The sequence below is a fragment of the Embiotoca jacksoni genome, unplaced genomic scaffold (genome assembly GCF_022577435.1).
Source record: "Embiotoca jacksoni isolate LCO1_2020_lvr unplaced genomic scaffold, fEmbJac1.0.p SCAF_10, whole genome shotgun sequence".
NCBI lineage: Eukaryota > Metazoa > Chordata > Actinopteri > Embiotocidae > Embiotoca > Embiotoca jacksoni.
Window position 1 is genome coordinate 7,853,844 of NW_027185230.1, and position 27,917 is coordinate 7,881,760.

General features: G+C 39.6%; 2 protein-coding genes across 2 annotated transcripts; both read right to left on the reverse strand.

The window, feature by feature from the left end:
- Positions 1–480: 480 nt before the first annotated feature.
- slc27a4 (solute carrier family 27 member 4) lies at positions 481–25,630 on the reverse strand. Its single transcript, XM_069163553.1, is given in 16 exon segments — positions 481–4,324; positions 5,086–5,140; positions 5,142–5,233; positions 6,429–6,593; positions 6,703–6,840; positions 7,123–7,249; positions 7,594–7,803; positions 8,071–8,180; positions 8,898–8,989; positions 9,187–9,256; positions 10,557–10,715; positions 12,135–12,318; positions 12,545–12,755; positions 15,979–16,140; positions 20,519–20,609; positions 25,540–25,630. Coding segments are annotated over 15 exon segments (1,947 nt in total). The 5' UTR covers positions 20,533–20,609; positions 25,540–25,630; the 3' UTR covers positions 481–4,166.
- On the reverse strand, positions 20,897–27,891 carry swi5 (SWI5 homologous recombination repair protein). The gene is made up of 5 exons (XM_069160323.1): positions 27,794–27,891; positions 26,144–26,192; positions 25,938–26,041; positions 25,540–25,634; positions 20,897–20,970 (listed from the first exon to the last, which is right to left on the reverse strand). The coding sequence occupies exons 1-5, from the start codon at positions 27,889–27,891 to the stop codon at positions 20,897–20,899; spliced, it is 420 nt and encodes a 139-aa protein (XP_069016424.1).
- Positions 27,892–27,917: the final 26 nt, after the last annotated feature.

The following is a 27,917-nucleotide window of genomic DNA, read 5'->3' on the forward strand; positions in this document are numbered from 1 at the left end:
ATCGGAGGAATGAGGGACAGTGAGACACAAGAGACGCACGCATCATAAAACACAATTCTTCAGCCAGGGTGTGTGATCTGAAGTATGAACTGCCCGCTGTGTAAAAATGTCCATGAAATCAGTCACAACTGTGACGGCGAGAGTCATTATTCACTTTCAGAGCGATTTACACTCGAGAGACTCCGCTTGTCTCGGCTTATCTCGGCGTGAGCTTTGAAGACTGGTTTGATGCCCCGCAGGCTTCCTCACGATGTTCCACATTAGAAACTTTTTTGAATTATTACACCAATCTCCACATACCGAGTGACGGTGGACGTGTTTCAGGGACTGGTGTTAAATCTGTGTAATTACTCAAATAATAATGTAAAAAAAAAAAAAAACAGGCTAATGTAGTCAGTTCGGGTACAGTGATTTCAACCAATTCTAATAACCACAGGCCAAATGAGACATTTAAATCGGTTTAAAAATGTCCAAACAAAATGCATTGCGAGATTTAATTTTCATCAATTACATGTACAGTAGTTGTAGCAGTTTGATCTTCTAACGACTGCATGATAAAATGATGGCATGGAAACCTGTGTATGTCTCTCTTTATCTGTCAATATTTATTCACTGGGAAATGCAAACAAGCTCTGTGTCGACGTCTACAACCATTCTTTTTTCCTGAAAAGGCAGATCCCTGGCTGGTTACTAGTGCCTTTCAAAAAATGAAAAGCCAAAAACAAACCGCCATTCGATTGTCTTCCATTCATGCATGAATCCTCCTTTTTTTTTTTTTTTTTTTTTTTTTTTATATAACAAAACAACAAAGCTACGATTTCACACAGAGAAAAACAAAAGCAAACACATATAGCAGTGAAATAATCAAAGTATAATTAAAAGTTCTTTAAAAATAATAATTTAAACTCGTTTAAAAAAGAAAAAATAAAAATATGAAAATGGAAACATCTTCTTCAGAGTGCTCTTCTGTGGGGCTGTTTAGTCACACGCCCCCTAGTGGTCAGGGTTGACAAACGCAACCCTCGGTTAGAAGCATCATAACAGCCGGACTGTGTTCCCCAAGATCCACAAATCACACTTCACTTTACAACATCGTCACTCGATTTCCTTTTCAGACATTCATGAGAACATTTCACACTCATCATTAAAGAATAAATAAATGTGTGCGAGAGAGAGAAAGAGAGAGAGAGAGAGAGAGACAGAGGAAGCAGGAACAAACCTCGAGTCCTGTCAACTGGCTTTGTTGGTCTTCCCCCCCCCCAAAAAAAACAGGGAAAACAAAGGTGAGAGCAACTTTGATACAGTCAGCAGACTGCGGCCATTCAATGTCAACCGTGTTAGTCAGTGCAACATGTGAACTAAGAAAAGATGTTTAAATGTATTAATAATCAGTCTTCGGAGAACAGTAGCCAAAGTGTAGCCACAATAAAAGTCATGAATAATAATACTACTACTACTAATAATAAGTCCTCTTCACTACAGCCAGACTTCAAATGACTTTTACAATCACTGCTGGCAGCAGCCCGCTTCGCTGTACTGTAGGCGACTTAGGATGTGGTCAATTGCAAGAAAAGAAGTCACGGGGTAATGGCAGACGACACACAACAGCAAACGATTCTTAAAAGTGTAGTTAGAGCTTCTTGTCACCAGACCTCCTGAACTATCTCAAAAGTCGACTGAATGAAACCCTTAACAATCTCCAATTAAGAAATATCCGAACGTAAATGTAACGTGTTTTTTTTTTTTTTTTTTTTTTACCATCGTCTGATTCAGTGAGCACAACGAGATGAAGCAGACGCAAAAATGAAACGGCGAGGATCAAACAGAGATGCCTGCTGAAAAGGGAAAGGAGGGCCACGATCAGAAAGAGAGAAGAAAGAGGGAGGAAATGGATGAATGGAAAGGATTTGGGTGCTTGGCAGAAATGTGACAAAGGCTTAAAGTTTACGTTTTGGGAAAATGGAAGCTTGGGTAACCTACACGACAACCCAAGTAGGAAACACGCAGCAAATAAGAAAGCTAGAGGACAAATTAAAGTGAAAGATAGGACCGAATAAAAGACCAGAAGCAACTCAAAGACAAAGAGACGAGTAGGGTGGAGTCCCTGTAGATGGTCTGACAGCAGCCCACTGAGACATAGACTCTCCCTGCACCTGGCAGGATGAAGGCGCCAGTCGCTGGGCTGCTGTGGAGTCTCCCAAATTGGAGACCAAAAAAAAAAAAAAAAAAAAAAAAAGGAGATCATGGAAGACAGAAGCTGAATGAGAGGAGTGAAAGTAAAAGACGAAGTCCGACACGGGGGGGGGGGGGGGGGGGGGGGGGGGGAAGGGGGGGGGAAATGTACGAGACACTATGTGTGGGCCAGGGCCTGTGAATCTGGGAGGTGAACTCACAGTAAGGCACAGTGCTCTGCTTGTGGATGATGATGATGCTCATTCATGCTGCTACAAGCTCTGATGACAGCTACTTCAAAAAACAGACAACAACACTAATGACAAAGCATGTTTTCTCTTCTTCTACCGCTCTATTTCGATGCATTCCTAACTCCCGCCTTTGAATCTTTGGATCGTTCAGCTTTCCTCAATCTGGCAGAACATCCCTCTTTAGCACCAGATCGAAAACACAAGTCCTCGCTGATCAGGCGATTTGGTGCTTTTCTGTCTTCAGTCAAGTCCTCTTCATGTAAGAAGAATACACACACACACACACACCCTAAGATAGGGAAAGTCTACCGCTTCGGACAAAACCTGCACAATATGGCCACGCAGTCAGACGAGCTCGGTATGCGAACAAGTCCTGTTTGAGGAAACGGGTTCTAGTCCAGGGTTGAATCGGTCAGATCACATTGTTTTGTGGTCCAGCAGCTGATATAAAATGCATTCTACAGCTTTGTTTTCGAAGGACTCCAAGAACTTATGAAGCGCAGATTTGGATAAACATAAAGCAGAAAAAAAAAAACCTGATACATTTATACCACAACAAAAGAACGCTTTTAAAGCAACATAAATACTTAAAATGTCCATATTTTGTTAAATATGTAAACACTTCAACTTAAATATATTTGGTATGATGCAAAAATATTTAAATACAAAGCTTTTTTTTTTAAATTTTTGTTTTTAAATCAGCTCTTATGTGGTGTGGCTGATTTATTGCACTGCAAATGCTGGAGCCCTATTGCACTTTTAAATATCTCAGCTTCAACCACTGGTCTGAATTAACTTCATTTTGTCACATGTCAAAGGCTTTCCTCACAACCTAATGTTGTTCCCCTTAAAAAGAAAAAAAAGAAAGCCTTGATGTCCTCTCCTTATTGTCATCTCATCCTCCGTAGAGAAACGGCGTCGAAAATGAGATTGAGGAGACCGGAGCGTTCAAAGATAAACTTAACCTCTGATAGAGGACAGGTGCAGCCACAGTACAGGTTTGTCACTCCCGGCTAATTGTGCAGGTTAGGTCGACAGTAGAGGCTCCAGTCGTTCACAAAACAATCTCACTAAATAACAAGGAACAGAGAGATAGTTTAGGTCCACGTAGGTCCCTCTGTTGTCCCACACCGTTAATGGTTCTGAATCCATGTTCCTCATTGGCATCCTTTAAGTCCGTGTTGATCTGTAGTTTCAAGTTTTTGCACTCTGGATGCCAGGCAGCCTGAACTCCTCGTCCCTTGCCAGCGAAACAACCAGGGTTGACAGTGTTTGAGGGCTGTGTGGGCGGGGGAATGTGTGGCCATGACGGGTGGTTTCAAGTTACCAAATAGACCTGGTTACTGGGTTTGTGCCTCTCTCTGTGTTTGCTGAGGTAGCGAGAGGAGTAGCTGAGGAGATTTCAGGAGCGGTGGATGGAGTGGTGCGTGTGTTTATGAGTGTGCCGTGCATAAGTCTGTTTTTTAGGGATTTTAAAGAGCAAAGTGGAAATTCAATATGTATGCGCGCGCGCGTGTGTGTGTGTGTGTGTGTGTGTGTGTGTGTGTGTGTGTATATATGTATGTATGTGTGTGTGTGTGTGTAAATGTTTTGGTCGTTGAACATGTATGGCTATTTTGTATGTATTTGTGTGTATGGGGACAAAATCTTTTGCTATCCTGGCCACACAATATTGTCTATTTTCTGTATTTGACGTGTGTTTGTTTATGTGTGCATGTGTCGATGTTGTGGTCAGCCTGGTCATCACAATTTGTGTTTCCCTGACAGTATGGAGCGGTACAGCTCCTCGTCCAGCTGCTCGTAGCGCCCTCTGCTGGAATCCAGGAAGTACAGTCTGTCTGACACTGCACTGGGGTCAAAGCCGTCCCGACGCAAGTCCGTCTTCTGAAACTTAAACGTTCCTGAGAAACAGACACACAAAGACAGTGTATAGATATTTCAATTTGTCAAACAATATCTGCTGTTTTTTGTTTTTTTAGAAGAACTGTCTTCACTGTCATTCTTTTGGGAAACCGCAGGAATCATTTAAATTGTCAAACACAACTGTGTTATTGATTGAAAGCATTCATTTAAAAAAAAATAAAAATCTAGTGTAGCAGCCAGTTTGGACACAAGTACTCACACAAGTTTAAAAAAACAAAACAATTTTCACTCTTTTTTTTTTTATACAATAGAAGATCAATTAAGTAGAACTGCAGTTATGTAATGAGAAAAGAGTAAACAAAGAAAAATATGTTTCATGTTTTCAATTATTAGAAAAGATACAAAAATAAGAGTTTCAGGTTCAACATTTGATTTGTTGTCTTTGGTCTATTTCCAATTAAAATGGGTTGAGATGATTTGCAAATCATCACATTTTGTTTTTAATTTACATTTTATACAGTGTCCCAACTTTTTTGGAAAATTGGTTTTATGTCTTGAATGAAACGGGGCTTGTTTAGAAAGATTACATGTCATGCATTGGCTCCTCAGTGGGATGAAACAGTTTTTAGTAATTCCCAAACAATGAATCACATTCTCTCATATCTGTCTGATAAAAAATACATTAAGAGCAATTAAGAAGGTTTTAAGAATCTGAGGTCCGTCAAAGGCAATTGAAATATTCTTTAAACTCCACAGTAATACATTTTGGAAAGTGAGAGCAATTAAAAGAGCAGGTTACCCGTCTTGTTGACCTCTGGAAGGAAGCGGAGGAAGACAGGTCTGGCGTATGGCGGGGAGAGACTTGTCCATGTCCTTCACAAACTTCTCCAGGTCACTGGTGTGAGAAGGATCAGCGATGGCTGCCATGCCAGCCTTTCCCTCTGCTCCTGTGCACACAGAGGCGGCAAGTCGGAGGATTAATTCTGGAAACCACTGAGGTTTAACAATTGCTTGTGGTCCTGCAATGAAGCCAAGAGTTCTGTGAACCCTTCTTATGTCTCCACACAGTCTCTCACTCATATTCCTCCCTTTCAGTCTATGTTGGAGCTTCAGAGATGCTGTAACTTCAGATAATGAATTTAATTTATAAATCATTTATACTTTTATACATTACTGATGGATTGTGATAAAAAAAAAAATTACTGTGCACAAGTAACCAAACTAGCTTCTCCCTTGCGGATTAATAAAGTTATCTAATCACCAGACTGGAGTGGCATCTGTGATTTGTCTTCAGTACCACTGGACCCTCGACTACAGCTCAGCTTTATATGTGATGACAATTCAAAATGCCATAATTCATTCAATGTCACAACAGATCAAGAGTAAGCCAAGACACTGCAGCTGTAATTACTGTGGTATTAAAGACTGTATGATTCTCGTCAAGCATTTATTGCTCAGTAAACTATTCATTTTTCAATACACACAGCAGGTTACCTGTTAATGACATGCACACGTGCTCATCAAAATCATGATATTTGTTGTCCACCCACTGTATTTTGTTCTTAGCTTTAGCTTTCAAGAGTGACTATAAGGTGAGTGGTTACCTATATATATATAAATATATATAAAACATCTTTATAAATACAAATACATATTTTGACCCACGTTTTTCTTAAAAAATAAACTCTTGAGGATCATTATGCACAGCTTAAAGCTGCAGAAGAGGGCCTGATGGAAAATCTAGTTCACACAAGTTCATATGAAAATCATCTATCAATGGACCGAGGCATCTGTGACATCTCTTCAAAGTTGTTAGATATTTTGATGTCTATTAAGTATTTTCTCGGGGACTTGCCACAAAGAGATGAGGTCAAAGGGGACCCACCTGACGAGCTTGCACATAATAATAATAATAATAATAATAATAATAATAATAATAATAATAATAATAAGCAACTGACATGGACCCATCTGAAGTTAATTTCAAAGCAATTTGAGCAAGAACGTGATCTGCAATGCCAGTAAGGCTGCACACTTGCACAGCTCCAAATCAAAATGAGAATATTTTTTATACATATTTAAAAATATTCCTTTCATAATTTAAATGAGAATTATTCAAACATGTGAATTAAAAGATGTTACCTGGCACTTCCACTCCATAAACAACTACATCTTTCATGTCGAGCAGCCTGCTCAGAATTCCTTCCACCTCGGTCGTTGAGACGTTCTCTCCTTTCCAGCGGAAAGTGTCTCCTGTTCGGTCCTTGAAGAACATGTGGCCGTACTTATCCATGATCAACACATCACCTGGGAAGAGGGAGTCGATTCATCATTCTTCTTGTTCAGTCAGGATGGATTACAGTAAATAACAATGCAAGTGTGTGTGTGTGTGTGTGTGTGTGTGTGTGTTTCTAACCAGAGAGATAGGCACTGTCTCCCTTCTTGAAAACACTTTGAGCAATCTTCTTGCTGGTTGCTGATTGGTTGACGTAGCCATCAAACCTACGAAGAGGGTCGTTCTGAATAATCCTGCCGACAAGTTGGCCTGGCTCGCCTAGGATGAGATAAAAACACAGAATTATAATGTGACAGTGCTGTAGATACACTCTCTCTGAGGGGTTGCAGACTTCAGTTGAGTGTTCAATGAGCCTATGACCCTATTTTCAGAACACATGAAATAGTGCGGCCAAAAGTACAGACACCACGTTCAGCCTCAGTTCAGAAATAATCGAGCATATCTATTTGCATAAGAACACATAAGCAGCTGCGTATCCTTCAGAGGTGTGTATTACCAAGTGTAAAACTGATGTTTGACGTGTGTATACAGTTAACCCACCAGGTTTACAGGGAATGCAGACGCCGTCAGGTCCCCTAATGAGCTCCATGGTCTCTTCGTCAACCCTCACCAGTCTGATGGGGTAGACGAAGGGTAGAATCTGACTGTTGAAGCCGCACGCTCCAACCTAGTGCACAGAAAAAAAGTATCAACAACCACAAAGCGATCACTGGGGTGAGGAAAATGAGAGGCAGACCTGTGTTGTGTTGTATTAATGAGGAGCTACCAATACGGAGAAAACAAGACAGTTTTGTAATAACAACAGTGCTTCCCCGTAAAGGGCAAGACAAGCGCAGTAAGGAAACGAGCTAAGTAGCTTTAAAGATTTCCAAATAGGGTATTTAACTACAACGTTGCCAAATCCAAACTGTTGGGCTGGCATACAAATCTCTGCCAGTAATCTTTCATCAATAAGCCCTATTATGTTTGGTCAAAGCATCATCACCACTTCTTTGCAGGACTTTTTCCTACCCTGTTATCGAAGTTGCCCAGGCTGCAGTTGCACTCTGTGGCTCCGTAGAACTCTGCAATCTGTGGAATATTGAAGCGGTTCATGAATTCCTCCCATATGGACTGGCGCAGGCCGTTGCCCAGCGCCATGCGTACCGGATGCTGTCGCTCAGTGTCCCGAACTGGCTGGTTCAGCAGATACCGGCAGATCTCACCAATGTACTGCACAATCTGGAACACGGTGATGAGAAAAACAACAGTTAAGTAATGAGACAACAGAGATAAGAACAGACTGCTTACTGACTTGTTTACACTTGATATATCAAGTGTAAACAAAACGGATTCAAAGAGCTTAACTGGGGGAAAACATAAAAATCTTGAAATGATCTTTTATAGAAATTATATTTACAGAAATAATCTTTTCAGCAACACCGAGATTGTGTTGTGCTACTCAATAAACTAAATTTGTGGGACGGACTTGCGATCTATTATTCTTACAGTGCAGTTGTATTTGACACAGTCATCCCAGAACCGTGAGGCAGAGAACTTCTTTCTGATGACCACAGTCATGCCGTGTATTAAGCACTGGCCCACTCCCACAACGTTTCCTGTGGATAAAGAATATAAGGTGTCAGGGTACCAGCCTTGACATAAAAATACATACAATTTAAAGAAACAAAATGATAAATAACAGATATTTGCAATTCTTTGGCAGAGACATTTGGTGTACATAAGGTCAGGGCATTTTCTTAACACACCAAGTGAAAAGGTTTGTGGATTATGATTGTGATAAACTTGCTTGTGACTAAACTTGTAAAAGGAAACACCTATTAAAAAACAAACTTCATTGGTTCAGTTCATTTGAATTTGACTCTGGGTCATTTTCCACTTCATACAATTGAGCATAGAAATCACAATGTGTGGAACAAAATCCCACTGCAACCTTTTTGCAAAAGTGATCTTGGTCTGGTCAAATCAATTCTGGATCGGGTTTGTTTGTGGTGGGAACATGAGCTGACATCGGTGACCCAACTCACCTAATTTGATCTCAACAGCTTCCCCTAGTCAGGTGTGTTTTGCATGCTGATTAGGGGAAGCTGCATGCTTGCCAGCGAGAGAGAGTAGACATTTGACGTGGACAAGCAACAAAGTACAGATACTATCCTTAAATGATGCATATTGGTTCGCTCTAACTTTGTTTCACTGATGCTGCTTGGTTCAATCTTTCTTCTGTGTGACAATAAATCAAACCAAGGATGAAACTGAAGGTGTTTACCAACTCATTCATTGAGCAAACAAACTGCAGATTCTTTAAACATACATACCCGCAGAGTGGTAGAGCGGAAGGCAATCATACAGTACATCATCTGATGTCATCTTAAAGCCGTAATAGACCAAAGCTGCCATGCGGTAGTACCTGAAAATCAGTGTGGGCAGGGTGAGAGAAAAAAAAAAAGTAAAATACGTTAAAAAAACAACAACAAAGCAAGTTATATTCATTTCTCTCACATTCTTGTCCAACAGTATTTGTATTACACGAGAGCTACATGATCAACAAGGAGAGCAGCTGTAGTTCCTGTGTGTCTGTTTGTTAGCTGCACGCCTCCTTCCTACCTGCTGTGCACAACAATAGCAGCTTTAGGCATCCCAGTGGTTCCTGATGTGTAGATGTAGAACAGGCGATCTGAAACGGATAGAACAGTGAAAGTGAGATAATGTACACGTGAACAGCAGAGTTTCCTATGACTGGTTGTAGCACGTGCTCGAGGGCATAAGAGTGAATGCGCCGTTTTAACTTACCTTTTTCAAATAACCATTTAGCTGAATGCCTCCTGATTAGCTGTGCAGGAGTGTAAATGTTTGGCTTTGGTCCTTAACTACAGGCCTATTCACAGTTTTGATTGCGAGCTCATTTTGTCTCAGTTCCAGCAGTGAAGGATCGAGGCAGAATGAAGTCCATTCCCTTTTTAGAGATTGCAAAAAATTTGGCAATTAAGTATAATTCTTCCAAAGCTACAGTGCCATACTGTTTGTAAACAAAGTGGTCGAGTGTTTAGACAGCGAGGTCCTCTTCAGATCAAAACTCTGCATCCTGACGTATTCATAGTTCGCGTAATCAGAGCGGTCCCTGGCATTACAGTAGACCACTTTTTATAGTTAGCGTCCCTCCTCTAAACTGGTTTTATCCATAATAAACTTTAACCATAGCTAGATCAGAAATACTGTCAGGGTCTGATATACAGCTACACCGCCGGATTAAGTGTTAGCTCCATTAATGTAAACACTTCAAACCCTTTGCTGAGTTTTTTGGCACAAGCAAATCAGCTCTGTGATGGCCATAGGAAAAAGCTGACTAAGCAGCCACTCAGTGCAGCAGTTCCCATTAACACACACACACACACACACACACACACACACACACACACACACACACACACACACACTACTGTATGTGAACACAGGCACTTCTATTCACCTCTAATTACATCCTGATGGCTCTGATCCTGATGCTTTTTGGTTGCAATCTGTCCAGATCACTACATTTGACCAATATAACATAACAGAAGGTGCCAGGTTATATTGCTGCACCGGCCCGTGAGCTGTCAGTTATTACATGTTGTGGTTTATACAAAATGTGTGGGCAGGTAGGAGTTTTCATATTGATTTGGGTAAGGGCTAAGTGAATGTTGGTGCTGTGGGCGAAGTTTTTCTTTATCTAAGGATGTAGAGTACTGTATGTTACAGTGATTGTAATGCTCTCAGAGGCAAATTTGTGGTTTTAGAAGGTTTGATTATGGATATTGTGGATTCCGTTTTTTCTCCCTTCGAGTCATGTACTGTATACAGGCTGCCTTAGAAAAGCAAACATACACTGCTGGTAATGAATCATCAATAACTCACTTTAAATGAACTTTTTGGAACTAGACACACCGTTAGGAAACTTGTATTGTTTATGAGAGATGTGATGAGCATGTCATTCTTACCTGTGAAGCAGCGTTGTGGCCGGCGGGGCAGGTGAGAAGGTGCAGCAGCCAGCAGGGGCTCGAGGCACTCGGTTCCCTGTGGGACTCTTTTGGGCTCCCAGTCTCCAGAGCAAAACATCTGCACTGCCTTCCCCATTGAACTGTGGACCTCAGAAACCGCTGTGAGAGCAAGAGAAACGCATGAATCGCACACTGCATGAGGAGTACATGTGCGGCAACATTTAAGCATAAAATTAAACTTGGGCAATTTGAACAATTCAATCAATAATAAAGCAAAAACAGATGTTGTATCAGCAAAAAAAGAGGAAATGAAAGGGGTGTGGGGCAAACAAAAAAACACGTCAGGAAGAGTTAAAATAACTTGTGGAGTTGGAGAGACGTGTGGAGTGAGAGGGAAAAGAGAAACCTCATGAACTAAAGAGTGAACGTAGAGTGTGACAAAAAAGAAAGTAATAATGTGTGACAGTGAGCAAATCAAACAGGTAGGTAAACTACAAATTTAAACAGCGGTCATATTTTCCCCTGAAAGTAGATGGTGTATCTTAATTTAAAAGCTTTATGTCATGCTGGCTCAGTACTAATGCTTCTGGCTTGATGTTGGCCTACTCTGTAGCAGAGAGGGTGCGTTTCCAATTACTTAAAGGCATAAAGCACACGACAGCTCCAGGATCCAATACAGAAGCTGTTCCATCAATCCCAGGACGAACAGCTCTAAACTTACTCACTCTCCATAGCTGTTGAGATCAGGGCTTTTCAGATGGGCAGGGACCCAAAAGAGGGCCATGAGGAGAATGAAATAGATCCATAAATTATGTTAGACCATTTTAGTAAGCTGCTAAAGTTTTGTATTATGAGTTTAAGCAATAAAAAGGTATGTTTAATAATACACTGCAAGCTAGTAGATTTCACAATGTAACAGGTGATTTGCACCACAACAATACAAACACACGTGTGATCATGTCCAAATTGATGGAAGAGAACACATCATTGCAAGTAATTTGCTTTTCTATTAGTCAGTATTTCAGATATAACGTCAAGGTTGATAAAAAGTACGAGGAAAATACAAAGATATGTAATTATTTCATGTGCTGTACTTATGCGTTAGTAATACAAGACATTTAATGAAAAACATGTGATTCAAAAGCATTTTAAATAGTAACATAATAAAACTACTGTACCATGTAAACAGTTTTAGCCAAATATTGTACTATACATCTCTGACTTTCTCCCTCTTATCTATTTTAGTTTATCACTTATCAGGCAATGCTCTTCTCTGAAGAGCTGAGACTTTGAACAGTGCAAATTGGTGATAAGGGATTTTTCTCCACATACCTCTTCATTACTCTTTCAGTTCTTTCTATTCATCAGCCATTTAAAGCTCCACTGACTGATATTGAAGGGACACTTCCTCCTAAACCCATTTCTCTTTTATGACCTTTGTTGTGCTCTTCCTGCACCGCTCACCTCTCTCATTACAGAGGTAGAACATCATTCATCAGCACAAGTGAATACCGTTACAGATTCGGAGGCCTCAGGATGATCGTCTAACTTGAACTCCATCATCCTCTTGGCTCTTACCGTCAGTTAGCTCTGAACCAAAAACCACAGCCTTGGCATTGGAGATGGTGACGCAGTGGACCAAGGCCTCTAGTCTCAAATTGAAGTTAATGAGAGCCGCCTCTACTCCGATCTTAGCCATGCCCAACCAGAGGCCCACGTACTGGGACCGGTTCTCCATGAAGAGGGCCACCACATCACCGTCCTTAAGAGACAAACAAAAAAAATCAGATGTTGTCAAACTGATTGCCATTAACGGTTTAACAGAGGTACACTTGTATTTAGTATCATTCCCTACAAAGTGGTCAATAACGATGTCTCCTTCATGTCTCCTTCTGGATGGAAACAACATTTGTGAACGTTTTGACAAGCAAGAGAAATCACCTCTTTTTCCACCATTTTTAAAGGAATATTTTGTTTTATAGACCTACTTTGAAACCCCGTTCCAGCAGCAGGTTAGCCACTCTGTTGGAGTATTCGTCCAACTGTCTGAAGGTCCATCTCTCTCCCGTCCCCTCGAAGATGAGCGCCGTTTTGTCTCCATGGCGCTGCACTGTTTCAGCAAAGATCTTGGGGATAGTGTTCTTCTCTCCGAGGTGGCGTCTGACATTCATCTTCACCCGCAAGAGCACACCTGCTGCACTGAAAGAGCAAGAAAAAATATTATTACAAGGGAATAACGGGCAGTTTAATTAACTCCTCCTGGAATGATTGCTGTTTTTAGGTTTTTGGTTGGTACTGCAACTGTGATAAGATTTTTTTTTTGTGTGGACATATTCTTGGTTTTGGTGATTTCAAGGATGACATCCAAGTTATAGCTGCTCAGAATCTCTGTATTCATGTGTCAATAGGTCAGAAAGTTGACCTAACAAGAATTGAGGTGAAAATGTTTCATCTGCAGCAAAGTTTACAATTTACATGTGCAACTATGTCACCATTTAACAATACGGTGAGCTTTGCAAAATTATAAGCCAATTGAATGTGTGACAATTACAGCACTTATCTCAGGTAGGGTTTCAGGCTCTGAATGTAGGTTTTTTTTACGCTTTAATTAAATGTATGAAAACCAGAACTGCACAGAGGATGCATGGAAGCTCTGAGGATATGTTTGGATAATGTTTGCAGTAATAGCAAACATGCATAATTTGTAGCTAAAGGGCTAAAACATGCAAAACCACTTGAATATCAATTCATAGTAAAATAACTTTGAAAGCAAAATATTTTCAAGCTCATCTATATCTACATTTGACAACTATTACTTATATTGAACAATACACAACATAAAACATTACAACAGCTTTATTTTACACGTATGGTACAGAGGTTCAGATTGTGACCAGTCTCCTGGTGAATAATTACAGACATATCATGAAAACGAATACTTCATGGTTATATTATGGTGGTGATAATATATTTATCATTACACAAGGGATTCGTTTTATGTTGGTCCAGATAAACATGATATATTGTTGCACAGCTGGTTCATTTGTCCACCATAAATCTGTTTGGTGTTATCTCTATTGCAACAGAGGATCTTTAGGAACACTACACTATGTAATTAATGTCTTTCTTTCAGCTACATTTCTAATCACACTGACCTATTGTTAGCAACAGGACTTTTAGGAAGATCTATAATAAAATGTATATAAATAAACTAGCATTTAGTTTCTTTACTGATGTTGATGAGAGTTTCATGTTGGCACCAATAAGAACAAAACCGTATTTACAACCAATTGTTGCAAACGCAGATGCTGTACGCCTACCAAACATCCCACTGACAATCACTGTAACATGCAGGGACAGGCTCACAAATAGTGGAGGGTGATTTAGTGATCAAAAGCAAAGATGTGAACCACAGTGATTTTTATGGGGAACACAGCACTGGACTACAAAAATCCCCTCAATTACCCTCATCCCCTACACTTACTGACATCCACTGAACTGCCCATAGTTTTACTGTTCATATGGGTACAAATTATATTAAGCTGCAACAGGACTATGAGAAACTGATAGATACTATAGAAAGCTCTGTATTACATAAAGCCTGATTCCCACTCAGGGGAAAGTTTGCAAAAACTCCTGTTATCTCTTCAGTGCTCACCAAATGCTACTGAGCTTTTGTGTTTCAGTAGTTTAGCTTGCTGGGCATAACTATCATTTTATTTTACATATGGCTAAAGTTTTATATTGTACCCTATTCTCAAGTTTTTGTGGCTGCAACTTTAATAGTAACTTGTGCTCTACATAGCACATTGTGCCTTCACCTGGTATAATACATAAATAACAGTTTGCTTGTTTGCCAACGTACACTTTGTCAAACCACATTACCAACTTATGAGTCACTGTGGAAATGGTGTATGCGTTGTCAGGGTCAAATAGAGTACATTTCTGACAGCTCAGATATTGACAATACAAAAATCAACAGCAGTATCTGAACCATACTTAAGAGCTATATGCATTTGAAGCCGAGGTAGTAATGTGTCAAAAGAGTAAGAAACCTTAGTTATTGCATACACTTATTTCATGAAAAATCAACAAAATGTCTTCAAAATACAGCCTTGAAAACTGTAACAACTTCCTGTTTTACCATTACTAAAGCTACTGAGGAAAAAAGTAAGTTAGCACAAACCCATTACAATAACTGCCTCCAAGTGTAAATATTGGCTTTAAGTGCCCTTAACCTGATCATCTCTATTTTTCTTTCTCTGAAATATTTTAAGATACCTGTTTTGAAACATGTACAGCAGGAATATCCGGCCGGCTGCTAGCACTAATCTCTAAAACAAGGCCTTTTGAAGAAGAACCACAGGTTGTGTGGCGAGTTCCTCAAAGCTGCTTTCAAAGATGTCTACATATTTGCAGGCCTTTAGTTGTGAAAGGACTTTACCTGCTCGTGTTCCACCAGTGGACATAGAGCTAAAACAAACCATAATCACTCTCGTAATTATGTCTTCATAGAGCGCAATGAGACTAAAAATGTCACGCTATTTATTCAGATTTTCTTGCTGTCTGTGTTTTTATGAATGATAATTGTTTTACAAGCATGTCCTAATCAAATTTAATTGAAAGTGAATTGAATAGATTATAGTTTATGTGAATGTTGGGCAGTTGCATAATTTTAGGAATTAACATTGACGTCATTACTGTGCATCACTATTATCATAGCATTGTTTCATTACATATGATTCCACCGAGAGAGGAATAAATGATAATTAATATTTACAGCCCTGCACTATTTACCCTAAAACCCTTGCCAGAAGACTAAACACAGACAGGAACAAATCTAGTCATGCTTTTCTTATGTTGAAATGATGTATGGTTCAATTTTCATGGAGACTATTTGGCAAAATAAACTGTCCAAATGTCAGACTGATGTTTCTTTGTGTCTAGCTCTTCTTCTGGATGAATACAACCATCTTTTAGCTGGTCGTGCACCCAAATTGACTGAACAGTGTAGGAATCAAAGTCCCTTATAAACAAAAAGTAGCTATGATTGCCTCAGTTAAACAGAGCGGTGAAATCATGACAACGGCACCGGTTCTTATACTCTTTGAACAATCCGGATGTTAACATTCTTAAACCAAATTTGAGCCTAGGTTAACCACTTTACTCTCAGAGTCACTGTTTCACTTGAGTTACAATGTTTTGAAAGTGCAGAGCCAAACCATTTGAAAATTTGTCACTGTCAAAATACTCAGACAAAACTATATTTTGGTAGACAGGACATACCTGGTTGAAAATTATAACTAGAAACAAAATATTATAATTAACAGCCATAACATGTCTGTGCTTTGAGGAGAATGAAAAGTGGTCAGATTCTGTACATTTTCTACATTTGGAGAATGCAAAACGTCCCCATACTTACTGTAAGTCTCTGCCAATTGTTTTGGCAAAAATATGCAGAAAACTCCATCCTCCGCTTCCCAAGTAGAAGATCAGAATGGCCGGAAGAACTTGGTACCAAGACAAGCCCACCAACAGCCTCAACACAAACAGCAGGGCTGTGCAACATGTTAGACGCATCATCCTGAAAGAATGCACACATATATAAATAGTTAAAGATAATGGGCGACAAGCTGACTACTAATCAAACATTTCACACCAAACATCGGTTCACTCGGTGAAAGATCACATCTGGTTTGAGCCAGCAAAGGAGGTCTTGAATATGCATCATCCCAGTGATATTCAAGCAAACAACTTAGGAATGTTATCTGCTACGATATTTTTTTACACATCCTGTACCCGTTTTAATACAGTAACTCAGCTCTGGTAGACTGATTGGGGTGAAAGGTTACTAATATGAAATAGCACAGTAAAACTAGAGTCATACACTCTACAGTATGTAGCCATGCTCATGTAAAAAAAAAAAAAAAAAAAAAAAAATGCACATATTTAAACATTGTAAATAAACAGCACATAGGAGTAGCTATATACGATTTTGACATGAATAGAATTGGTAAAGCTGAAAAGAGCCTTTGCTCTTGAAGATGAAAAAAAAGCCCAGGACTACAGAGACCTTAGGGAAACCCTAATTCAAAGCAACTATTCTGCAGCAACAGCAGAGAGCAACAAAAGACAGCACATGTCCACGTTGGTGGCCGGTGCCATTTGATAGCTTGAAAGCTGACCCTAAACACTAAACGATAGGTTTACATGTCTGCTTATTACCTATTTATTTGCTTTTGCAACAGAAAAGCATTGCAGAATTGTCATTTCTGCTTAACATTGTGAAACAACGGGCCTGTTTTATGACAGCCTTGTTTCCTGGAGTCAAGATACTGATTAGATATTAAGTGCTCTGCCTCCCTGCAATGTGGCTGTAATGGTGATGATGGCCTGATCATGCTAATTCAATAACTGTACTGCTAAAGCATAGACCAGCCTCTGTGAGGGCGATTACATTATTCTTAATGTCCGACGGATCGACGTGGTAGGATGTCACACATCAGGGGAAATAACGGCATTGAGCGCAGTAGCCACTTCACAGGAAGAAAAAAAAAAAAGCGCTTCATCATTCGCTGCTGCTAAACCCGGAAATTTAAAATCATATTGCGGTAGAGGATATGACAATGATAGAGAAAGGCTCAACCCACTGTTGGTAAGACTACACCTCAATGGGCATGCCATGTGCGCTCCAGACGGGGCCTTAAAATTGCAAGCCGGTTGGACAATATTTATCGTGCTAACATGATGGAGGTTATCAAAGGTAACATGCGCGCCGGGGAAGCGGGATGCGCAGCGTATTGTGCGCATCGGCTTAAAGGAAGCGGATGGACAGCGACTGTAGAAGCAGCCCCTTTCAGTATGAAGAATCATGCCGTCTGCGTCGCATCATTTACCATTCATGGTCCTTGGGCTGAACTGAAATTAAATTGTCGCGCAACCCTCTCCAGTCCCGTTAGTATGTTAATCGCTCACAAGGTTGTCAAAGGACAACAGAGTCATTGCCGGGCTCTCTCCCTTTCTTCTAGCGGATAATAAACCTGACCAATCCGCCAAGTTGAACATCGCGGGGGCTTTCGGGCTGCGGCCGGAATAACCGGGTTTTTGCTTACATACCTTGCACCTCGTTCACACCGTCACAGCATGCAGGTGCGCACAAATCCAAAAACGTGAAACTCGTTGTGTGCGATTCCACCTTGATCGGCTTATAGGCTAGCCTGGTCGCTCCCTCCGCTCGTCACCACCGCTCCTCGGCTTGACAAGAGACTCGCAGAAACGCAGACAGCCACAAGCACAGGGATCCCCTCCTGGTGTTAATAGCACAGCGACCTGCTGCTGCTGCTGCTGCTGCTGCTCCTCCAAAATCACCTGGCAGCGCGCGTCGACTTTGACCCCACGATCATCATCCGTTCATTGTCACGATCATTTACGACGTCCCCGGGTTTATTGTATCCGATAAGCTCACTAACAGGCGTAATTCAAATGACCTTATAATTTTCTTAGTTGTGCCCGCCCACTGCCGTCGGCGTCAAATCAGTGAATCAGGAATAAGCGCTTGACGGACGGGTGCCAGGGCCAATCGAGGCAAGCAATTCTTTACACATCCCATCCGGCCGGGGCGGGGTTTGCGGCACTTGACAAGAGGAAATGCGGCGCGGCCCTGCCTGTTTGCCGATAGACTGCGAGGCCAGCATGCGCGCACAGCAGTTTCCACCCGGTAGTGACAAGGCGCCTTCTGGCGTAAAATGAGCCCTGCCTCTGACGAGAGAGTCCGCCTTACCACGTGCATTCATTACTCCGCTGCGATCACACAAAAATGTCTTTTAAAACACTCGTCTGTCAATAGAGGGGACCAGCGAAAGAGCGAGGAATGAGGAAGGATGGGTTTTCATACAACAGCTATGACTACCCTGTCACACTCCAGTGGGGTCCCAGGATCTACTATGAAAAACTGGAACTCATTATCCACCAACCTGCGGGTTTCACTCTAATTAAAGCTCCAGCAGCTAATTAAATGATTTAAGAAGCTCTAGTTGCAGGCTGGCTGTACACTCCAATGTAGATCTAGCTTACACAAACAAATGTCTGACTGAGGTGCAACACAGGACTGATTATTTTAAGTGTTTCAAGAAATATGCCAAACAAAGTGGCTGTAAAACAATTTCATGTCGGGTCAATTTTGACAATTTCTTGGCGGATTGCTGCAACTTTAAGCAAAGACGTATCTTTTAGCCTATAATAAGAAGAGAGTAACACAAGGAGGCTGACATTTTACACAATGCTCATTGCAACACTGACATGGCATGAAGCACATTGCAAAACCAGGATAGCTTACCAAAGGTCTATGACAAATTGCTGAAGGTTTTTACTAAATTTCCCCACGGTGGGATTAATAAAGTCTAAGTCTAAATCACTGGTGCAGGTCAATGGAGATTACTTCCCCAGTGGTCTAAAAGACCCTTGATTAATGGGGACACGCTTATTTGGAATTGCTTACAAACATGTTACAAGTACCAATTTTTAAATAGTTGTCTTTATCTGCAATAATACCAAACAATCAGAGACAAGTTCAGATTTGTACACTCAAATCCTGCACCTTGATCAGAGTTTATCATACTGTATCATCTGCTATATGATCAAACCAGATGAAACGGCATTTATTACAATGACTCCAGTGTGCGAGATAGTAAATTAATGCTACGTGATGCAATAATCAGGATAAGACAAAATGATAAACTTTGACCTGCATTAAAAAGAAAAAGTGCACTCACTCACAAGATTTGATACGGGAAAATAGATGCCAGTTCAGACGCACACACTCGACAACAACGTTATACCTTAGTCTCATCAGGGTTGAGTAACTCCTCCGCCTATATCATTTACAGAAGACACATTGTCAGTGGTTCTCTGAAAGATTAGGACACACCCGTTATATGATCCTTCTTGCCTATGTTTTATGCACAGTGCATACAATGAGGATTTCAAACTTATTTTTAGTTAAACTTTTAGACGGTGCTATAGAGACATGCAGGGAACTGTCAGTGTGTGACACTTGCGAAATCTCTTTTTACTCCCTACAAGTTTTTTTTTTTTTTTAAATGGGTGGGATTTACATGTGGGATGTTACAACAATAGCTGTTTGGATAACACAGGATATTTTGGGTTGAAATGTGTTGTGAAAGTGCTGACTGTTGAGATAAACTAAATGGCATCTATTTTTAGCAGTCACACCATGATTCAGATTTATTTCCTAGATTTTTTTCAGAGGATGTGACGTGAACATCAAAATATGACAGTGTGTCTTCATATCTGTTGACATTATTCAGCTACAGATACTAAGTGCCTTATTTATTACATGTTACTGTCAGAGTACAAAGAATACTATACTTGGAGCGAGTACATTTTATTTTACTCTTTGACACTCCAGTATTCTCTTTTCTGTAAATAACAAACTCAAGTTTGAGAAATATCTGACATCCATGCACCCACATTCATGCACACTTTTATATCAACTCTATTTAGGTAAGCTCAAATGTTAGAGCAAAGCAAGTCCTCTCACAGTCATGCCCTTAATAGCATTCACATTCTTGCACAACCACCGCTACCTTGCAGCTCTGTTGAGTTGTGCTGGGTTTCCGGTAGGCTGGGGAAAAAAAGCTGTATACAAATTTGTACATTCTCAATTGCCTTAAGTTAAAGGTTTCAATAGCAAGCCTGTTTTAAATATCATGCCTGCATGCGAGACTAACCTCATTCCCCACTTTTTTTTTTTTATCAATGCTGCTCATCAAACTCTGTTTACAGAAAAAGGTGAAAAGAAAACCAAGAAAATGGGCAAACCTCTCCCTGAAAGAGACACACAGTTCTTTCAGTGACATCTTTTGCCCAAATCCATACAATGGAAAAGTTCTATGGTCCCTTGACTTGACCCCTCTCCCCCTGGTCTGTGGGACCATTCTCACCACTGTATTTTCATTCTTATCTTTTTTCAGTCATCCAGTTCCAGACCAAAGTGTGTGTAGAGATCTCGTGTGGTGGTCCCCCTCAGAGCAGCTGCAAGACACAGACGGATTACAAGGTCAACTCTCTCTAGTCTACTTTTCAAACAATCCACAAAACACTGAACAGACCAACTTCACAGTCCCCCAAAAAAACAGAATCACTTTAAACATGAGGCTGTACTGGTGAAAACATTTTACACAATAGCAGTAAAACTCAATTAAACAAACAACAACAAAAAACATCGTGCATCTTAGATCATCCCCATACTTGTTTTAATTCCCTTTTACAATATAAAATCCCCTTTTTTCATAGTTTTTTGCATCTATTATTCCAGTTAGCTAGATCTTGGTCTCGTGTGCAATCAAACTATTCTGATCTGTGCGGATTTCAGCCTGATCGTGACCTACTTCTCCTATACAGGGGTGAAAAAGCTATAACATGAGTTAGTACACAATACGAATGCATATATAGGCAAGATACCGGAGCTGAAAATTATTACATTTTATCGTCAGTTAATAAATATATTTTTTGGATCAACAGCTAAATAGTTTGTCTGCAAAAGAAAAATGTTTATCATAAATTGTCATAATTGGCACTGATTAGTTATACCAACTGTCAAAGACACACAATATTAAACCATAAGTGATATGAAGCAGAAGACAAGCATGCAAAGAAGCAGCAACTGTTTGAAGATTTCTCTTGTTTGATAACCTACTTTTTTTTTCAAATGTGCAATATTTTTAGGCAATAAACCTGATGTGAAAATGATTTCAAATATAACACATGTTGTTATTTATCAATTAAATGAAACGGAGTGCATGAAAAACTTTCAATCGAACCAATATCTGTTGGACCACCTTGTGAGCAGCACCAATTCTCATAGGCACACATGTGCACACTTTGTCTATGCACTTTGCAGGCAGGGCTGTTCCAAGGATGTATGAGAACTTGCTACAGTTCTTCTGTGGATTTCGGCTGACAAATTGTCTTCTGTCTCTTCATGTCCACCCAGGCTGACTCTGTGATGTTGCGACCAGGACTCTATGGGGACGATACATTGGTTTCAGGACTCCTTGTTATTCTTGTCACTGTCACTCTCTGGCTGTAGGCCTGTCATCCTGCAAAATGAACTCTGGAGCCAACCAAATAACTCCCTGAAGGTACTGCATGATGGATAAAAAGCAAAGCATCAAAAGTGCCTAAAATCTTTGCACAGCACTGTTTTCACCTCGCCGTCTTATGAGCCTCGACTATAATATGCAACCGCTCGGCACAAAATTGATGCAACCGTTTCTTTTATCTGATGCAAAATTCTATCCATTCACTAGGTGTTTGTATGCATACAGATGTTTGAAGGAGGTTTGAAGGCCTGGAGCTGCAGAGAGGTTCAGTTGTTTCCGATATGAAACTGTCAATCATCTTTGTGCCTGAGGGGCAACACTCAAGCCTTAGTATATTACAATCCAAGGCTTTGAAAGGGAGATTTGTTTGAAAATTACCTTTATCCCATCTGTTGTTTTTTACTGAAATTTCATTTTAGAAATGATTGTACCACTGCTGATTATAAACAGTAGAGTCTGCTGGGAACAATTAACAATAATAACTTTAGAGTAAAGCCAAAAACTACTGTGTTTATCTAAATTCAATCTATGAAAATTTACATACAAACACACTATTCTTATATTGAACCTCTTCTTCACCCATTGTTGACAAGGTAAGATTAATCAATAAGATCTATATAGACATGACTGCCTTATACGATGTGACTACTAAACACAAACTCTGTTTCAGAGCATATTTCTCATTAGTGAAACGGAAATGGCTCTTAGGTGGCAGAAATATGAATATTCTAAAGACTTTCCTGGCAAAAAAAAGACATTTTTAAGTGACAATGACCCTGACTGACTGACAGACAGACAGACAGACATGGTCAGATACAAAGAGACAATTGTCTTTAGAGGGCAATGCAGGGCATCTCTTCTCTTCGCTCCTCTCTCAGTCCACAGCCTGCCCACCCATCACCTCCCTCTCAGAATAACAGCATACAGTACAACAGCAACTCAGTGTTTAAGTGTAGACTCTTTGTGAAAGTGTGTGTTTGAGAGAGCACGAAGGGGAGGAGGGAAAAAAAGATAGCGTGTGTTTGTATTTAACTGCGTGTGCACGTGTGAGTGTATGCATATATCTATAGACATAGACAGAGATTGTAATTGTGTGGAAGCGTGTCAGTGATGTGAAAGACTGCCATTGTGTCAAAGGGGAAATGCCACCTCTGTCCACCAAGAGGTCATTATCCTCTCGACTCTCCACTGTACTGAGAGAGAATTTAAAGAGGTCGCAAGCTTCTAACTCACAACTCAGATTTGACATGGGAGATTACTCAGTTTTTCAACACAGACTACTGTAGTAACAACAAAATAATTGACATTAGATGTATACTGTAGGTATCCGTGTACATTTTCAACAAACATCAGTAAACTATAGTGGGATGGAGTGTGCGGATTTTAACACAGCACACACAAGCACATGCATGTAGGTAAAAAGTCATGACCATAATAGTACTTTGCCACGATTCACCAAAAACTTTCCGACCAATATGAACTTTTCCCCACTTCCTCAATTCCATGTAGTTGCATCATATGCCTAAACATCAATGCCCATCAAAATTAGCCAACATATGACTAGAAATTTAAAGACATTCAGTGCCTGGTGTATTAAGGTGGGAACCTAAGTGGCCAGCTCTAATATAAGAGATGCTTCAACCAATTACATTTTTATATAAAGAGCTAATCTATTGTGTTTGGATATTTAATAGACAGACCAATGCAATCCAAATGCAAACATATTCAGTGTCGTGGGATTAAATGCTGTCTAAGGTGAAAGACTTGCCTTGGCTTTTGATACAGCAGTACAAGTAAAACAGAGACACAACTCTCTGTTGCCCTCTAGCGGTTGCCTGTAGAACAACTTTAATCCACAGTATATACACACACGTCTATTCACATTCGAATTTGTCCAAGCAAAGTCTGTTACTTTCAGTTCACGTGTCCTATAACCTATGGCTGCATATCAGGTTTGATGAGTTTGTTACCATTCATTTTCTACAAAGTCAGCCTTCTTACTTAAAATGTTTTAATCGGACTTAACTATTAGGTATAAGAAATAAGAAGGTCACAACAAAGTCTGTTTATACTATGATCTTACAGAAAATCTACTGCTGTCATGTTGTCTTGTCTTGTTTTTAAAGGGTGTCTATTGTTACATTAATATTAATCATTGAGGTAGTTTTCAGGCCATGATAACACCTTCATGTCGTTTGTTTTCTTTGGTCCAAGTCACACCAGAAAAAGACATTCTGTTGTATGTCTCATTGTCTGGTCAGGGTTCACACTCTGCCTTATAATAAATGAGCAAAAAGATGGTAAAATGAGTCACATTGACAGACAACTCATTCAGACAGTTTTGATCAGATGTCATGTTGTGACACTTATTTTTTGGGCACGGATAGTTTCCTGAGAAATAGTCCAAATGAACTTCAAGCAACTGGACTTCCTGTCATCGCTGTGACACAGACACATCCTCTAAAACTCAAAATAACTGCCACAATCAGCAGATGAGTCAGGTATTTCGATGTCTGTATACTGCAGGGATACATGTTGATTTCACACACCACAGTCCATTTGGCAGAAATATTACAATCAGTCTCAATGTGACTATGCACTAGAGTCAGAATGACATAAAATTCATCATACCGATCTCATAAATAGAAAAGGTTATAGGAGATCAAGATTGCAGAAGGCTTAAATGAATCGAGCCAAAAAGGCTCAGGATGAATGTGTATTCAAAACACTGCACAGCAACTATCCATCCATCCATTATCTATACCCGCTGTATCCCGAACAGGGTCAAGAGGGGGTTGGAGCCTGTCCCAGCACACTTTGGCAAAGGCAGGATACACCCTGGACGGGTCGCCAGTCCATCACAGGGCCAACACGTAGAGACAGACAGAAACAAAGACCATCCATGCTCTCATTCACACCTAAAGGCAATTTTCAAATCACCAATTAACCTGACATGCATGTCTTTGGACGGTGGGAGGAAACACAGGGAGAACAAGCAAACTCCAAACAGAAAGGCCCTCGGCCAAGGTTTGAAGCCAGAACCTTCTTGCTGTGAGGCGACAATGCTAACCACTGCACCACTGTGCCACCCCCACTGATCTAACTAGTTTTAGTAAATTCAATATAACCAGATTTGTCATACATGCATGCAGGAGCCTTGTCAGAAAAATCTGTGCGTCAGTATGGGTTCCAGACTAGTGTAAATTATTGCTCGAAGATAATTTGTCTCAAAGAGCGCTATTGGGGCTGATCAAGGCATTTTTTAAACTGATATTTATCAGCTATAGTTATTTCGCCTTGAACCTGTGTTATATGGCAACCGTCGCACGGGTGTCAGAAATGGAGAGCACAATTTGTGGCAGGATGCAGAAGTCTACAATGCAATGTGGCATATGTGCAGTTAAATGTGTGCAACGGGAAAGTATGTTAAAATGGAAAACAAAAGCAGCACAACAGCATGCGATGTCTGCAACGGGAGGCGGTAGGAACAAGGCTGCATTTAACACTACTAATTTGATACAGCATTATTAACATAAGTACTCAATGAAATACATTGAGTTGAATCAGGTTGCTGTGATACAATTTAATTGTGATTTTTATAATAGAGGAAGCACCAACTCCTCTGAACCTGATTGTTACCTTCCTGGTATTTAGTGATATAAGTGGCTTTTTTTCAAGGCATGTGATCTCGATTAACAATCAGTTGTTGTATTGTTGTCAAATTTATGTAGCTAGATATACAAACACTTGAAAAAAAAAGCTTGATCTTGTCATTGTAAATTCAACAAGTTTTGGCGACTATTGTGCTATTTTAAATGTTACTATAAAGCAGTGAAGTGAAATGTCTGAATTTAACTTACCAATACGACCCAGAAGAGACTGTCCGATGTCCTTGATGTCATTGTATTCATGCAACATATCAATATGATGCTCCAGCTCCTCTACTCTGCATCCCCTGAAAAAACAAACACAAAACCAGTCTCTCTCTCATCCAGAAGATTTGTGCAAATGTTCCTATACAGATGCAGACAGAAATATAAACATCTAAAAAAAAAAAAAAAAAAAAAAAAAAAAGGCGAATTAGATTACATTAATACTGACAAAAATCTATGTGCTGAAAAGAATACACAACTGTGGGTATTTAGGGACATTATTTACAGGGATTATCACCACCGTTTCCCTGACACTGACTTATCACTACCATTCAAGTTGGACCTCAAAGACATAAGTACAGGAACACAAACACAGCTGTACTCACTCAGCCTCCAGCTGTGCTATCTCTGTATCCAGCTGCTCTTTTCTCCTCTCTAGCTCTGCCACCTCCTCAGCCGGGCTAAGTTTAGCACTCTCAGTTACTTGAAGCTGTGAGGTGAAAAAACAACAACCATTAGAGTGGATTGCATGTGTGGCATGACATACAAGATTTAATGTGTGTTACAGACAGGGGGGGGGGGGGCTACTTACAGGTGACCTGAAGTGGGTGTGGACTTTCCTGAACTTTGAGAATGGAGTTCTGCAGTAAAAGGGAAGAGAACAATGTTAAATACTGGACATATTTTACAAGAAATTGTTGATAGTATGTTTAAGATGACTTTACTGATAACTTACCGTCAACAGATATACAACGAGTAACATTTAACAAATTTTTTGCAAGTTGAGGCTAAACAATAATCAAACAAAAGCATCATTCAGATACCTCTCTGGCTTTTTCACGATCTTGTGTTTGTTTTTAAGATAGAAGCTATTGATGTTGTGACGAGCACTGCAAAAACTAATATTTCACAAATGAATAAAGATGAACAATTTAAACGGAACAAATGGCACAACCAGATGAACTGCCTGGGGGTGAAAATCAGATCGTTTGATAAACCACAGACATTTCGCTTGTAGTCATTGATCAATGGTTCAAAGATATTAGTTGAAAACCTGCCAAATAATCAATGATTTCTAACTTGATCAAAGGTCTTTCTATAAAAATGTTAAAAAAAAGGCAAAAATCACTTCCTCTGCTAAAATACCGACATCCCTGAGCATATTTAACATTACACAAAGATCATATTTAACATTACACAAAGATCATGTGTAACATTACACAAAGATCATATTTAACATTACACAAAGATCATGTGTAACATTACACAAAGATCATATGTAACATTACACAAAGATCATATTTAACATTACACAAAGATCATGTGTAACATTACACAAAGATCATATGTAACATTACACAAAGATCATATGTAACATTACACAAAGATCATGTAACATTACACAAAGATCATATTTAACATTACACAAAGATCATATGTAACATTACACAAAGATCATGTGTAACATTACACAAAGATCATATGTAACATTACACAAAGATCATGTAACATTACACAAAGATCATATTTAACATTACACAAAGATCATATGTAACATTACACAAAGATCATGTAACATTACACAAAGATCATATGTAACATTACACAAAGATCATATGTAACATTACACAAAGATCATGTGTAACATTACACAAAGATCATGTAACATTACACAAAGATCATGTGTAACATTACACAAAGATCATATGTAACATTACACAAAGATCATGTGTAACATTACACAAAGATCATGTAACATTACACAAAGATCATATTTAACATTACACAAAGATCATATGTAACATTACACAAAGATCATGTAACATTACACAAAGATCATATGTAACATTACACAAAGATCATATGTAACATTACACAAAGATCATATGTAACATTACACAAAGATCATATGTAACATTACACAAAGATCATATTTAACATTAAGCATATTTAACATTACACAAAGATCATATTTAACATTACACAAAGATCATATTTAACATTACACAAACTACGTAACTAGATGTATTGTCTCGACAACGTTACACTAAACGCTGACGTACAGGACAAACCGTTTCAGAAAGTCTTGGTTGCAATTAATAACAGCGTAAATAAATTACGATATACACCATTTTAAAGTGATAAAAAGTGTACGTTTTATTAAACGTAAGCGAACAAGTACAGTCAGCTTTGCTGTCGGCTAGGGTAAAGTTAGCTGACAACGAGCTAACTGTGAAGCTACCTTTTCAGGGCTCCTTTCTTCGAGTCGTTTCTCTTCGGCGTCGACACTGGATAGATATTATCACCAAGGCGGGCTTCAACTGACTTCCCTGTATTCATACTGTTGTATATTCAAAAGAGATTTG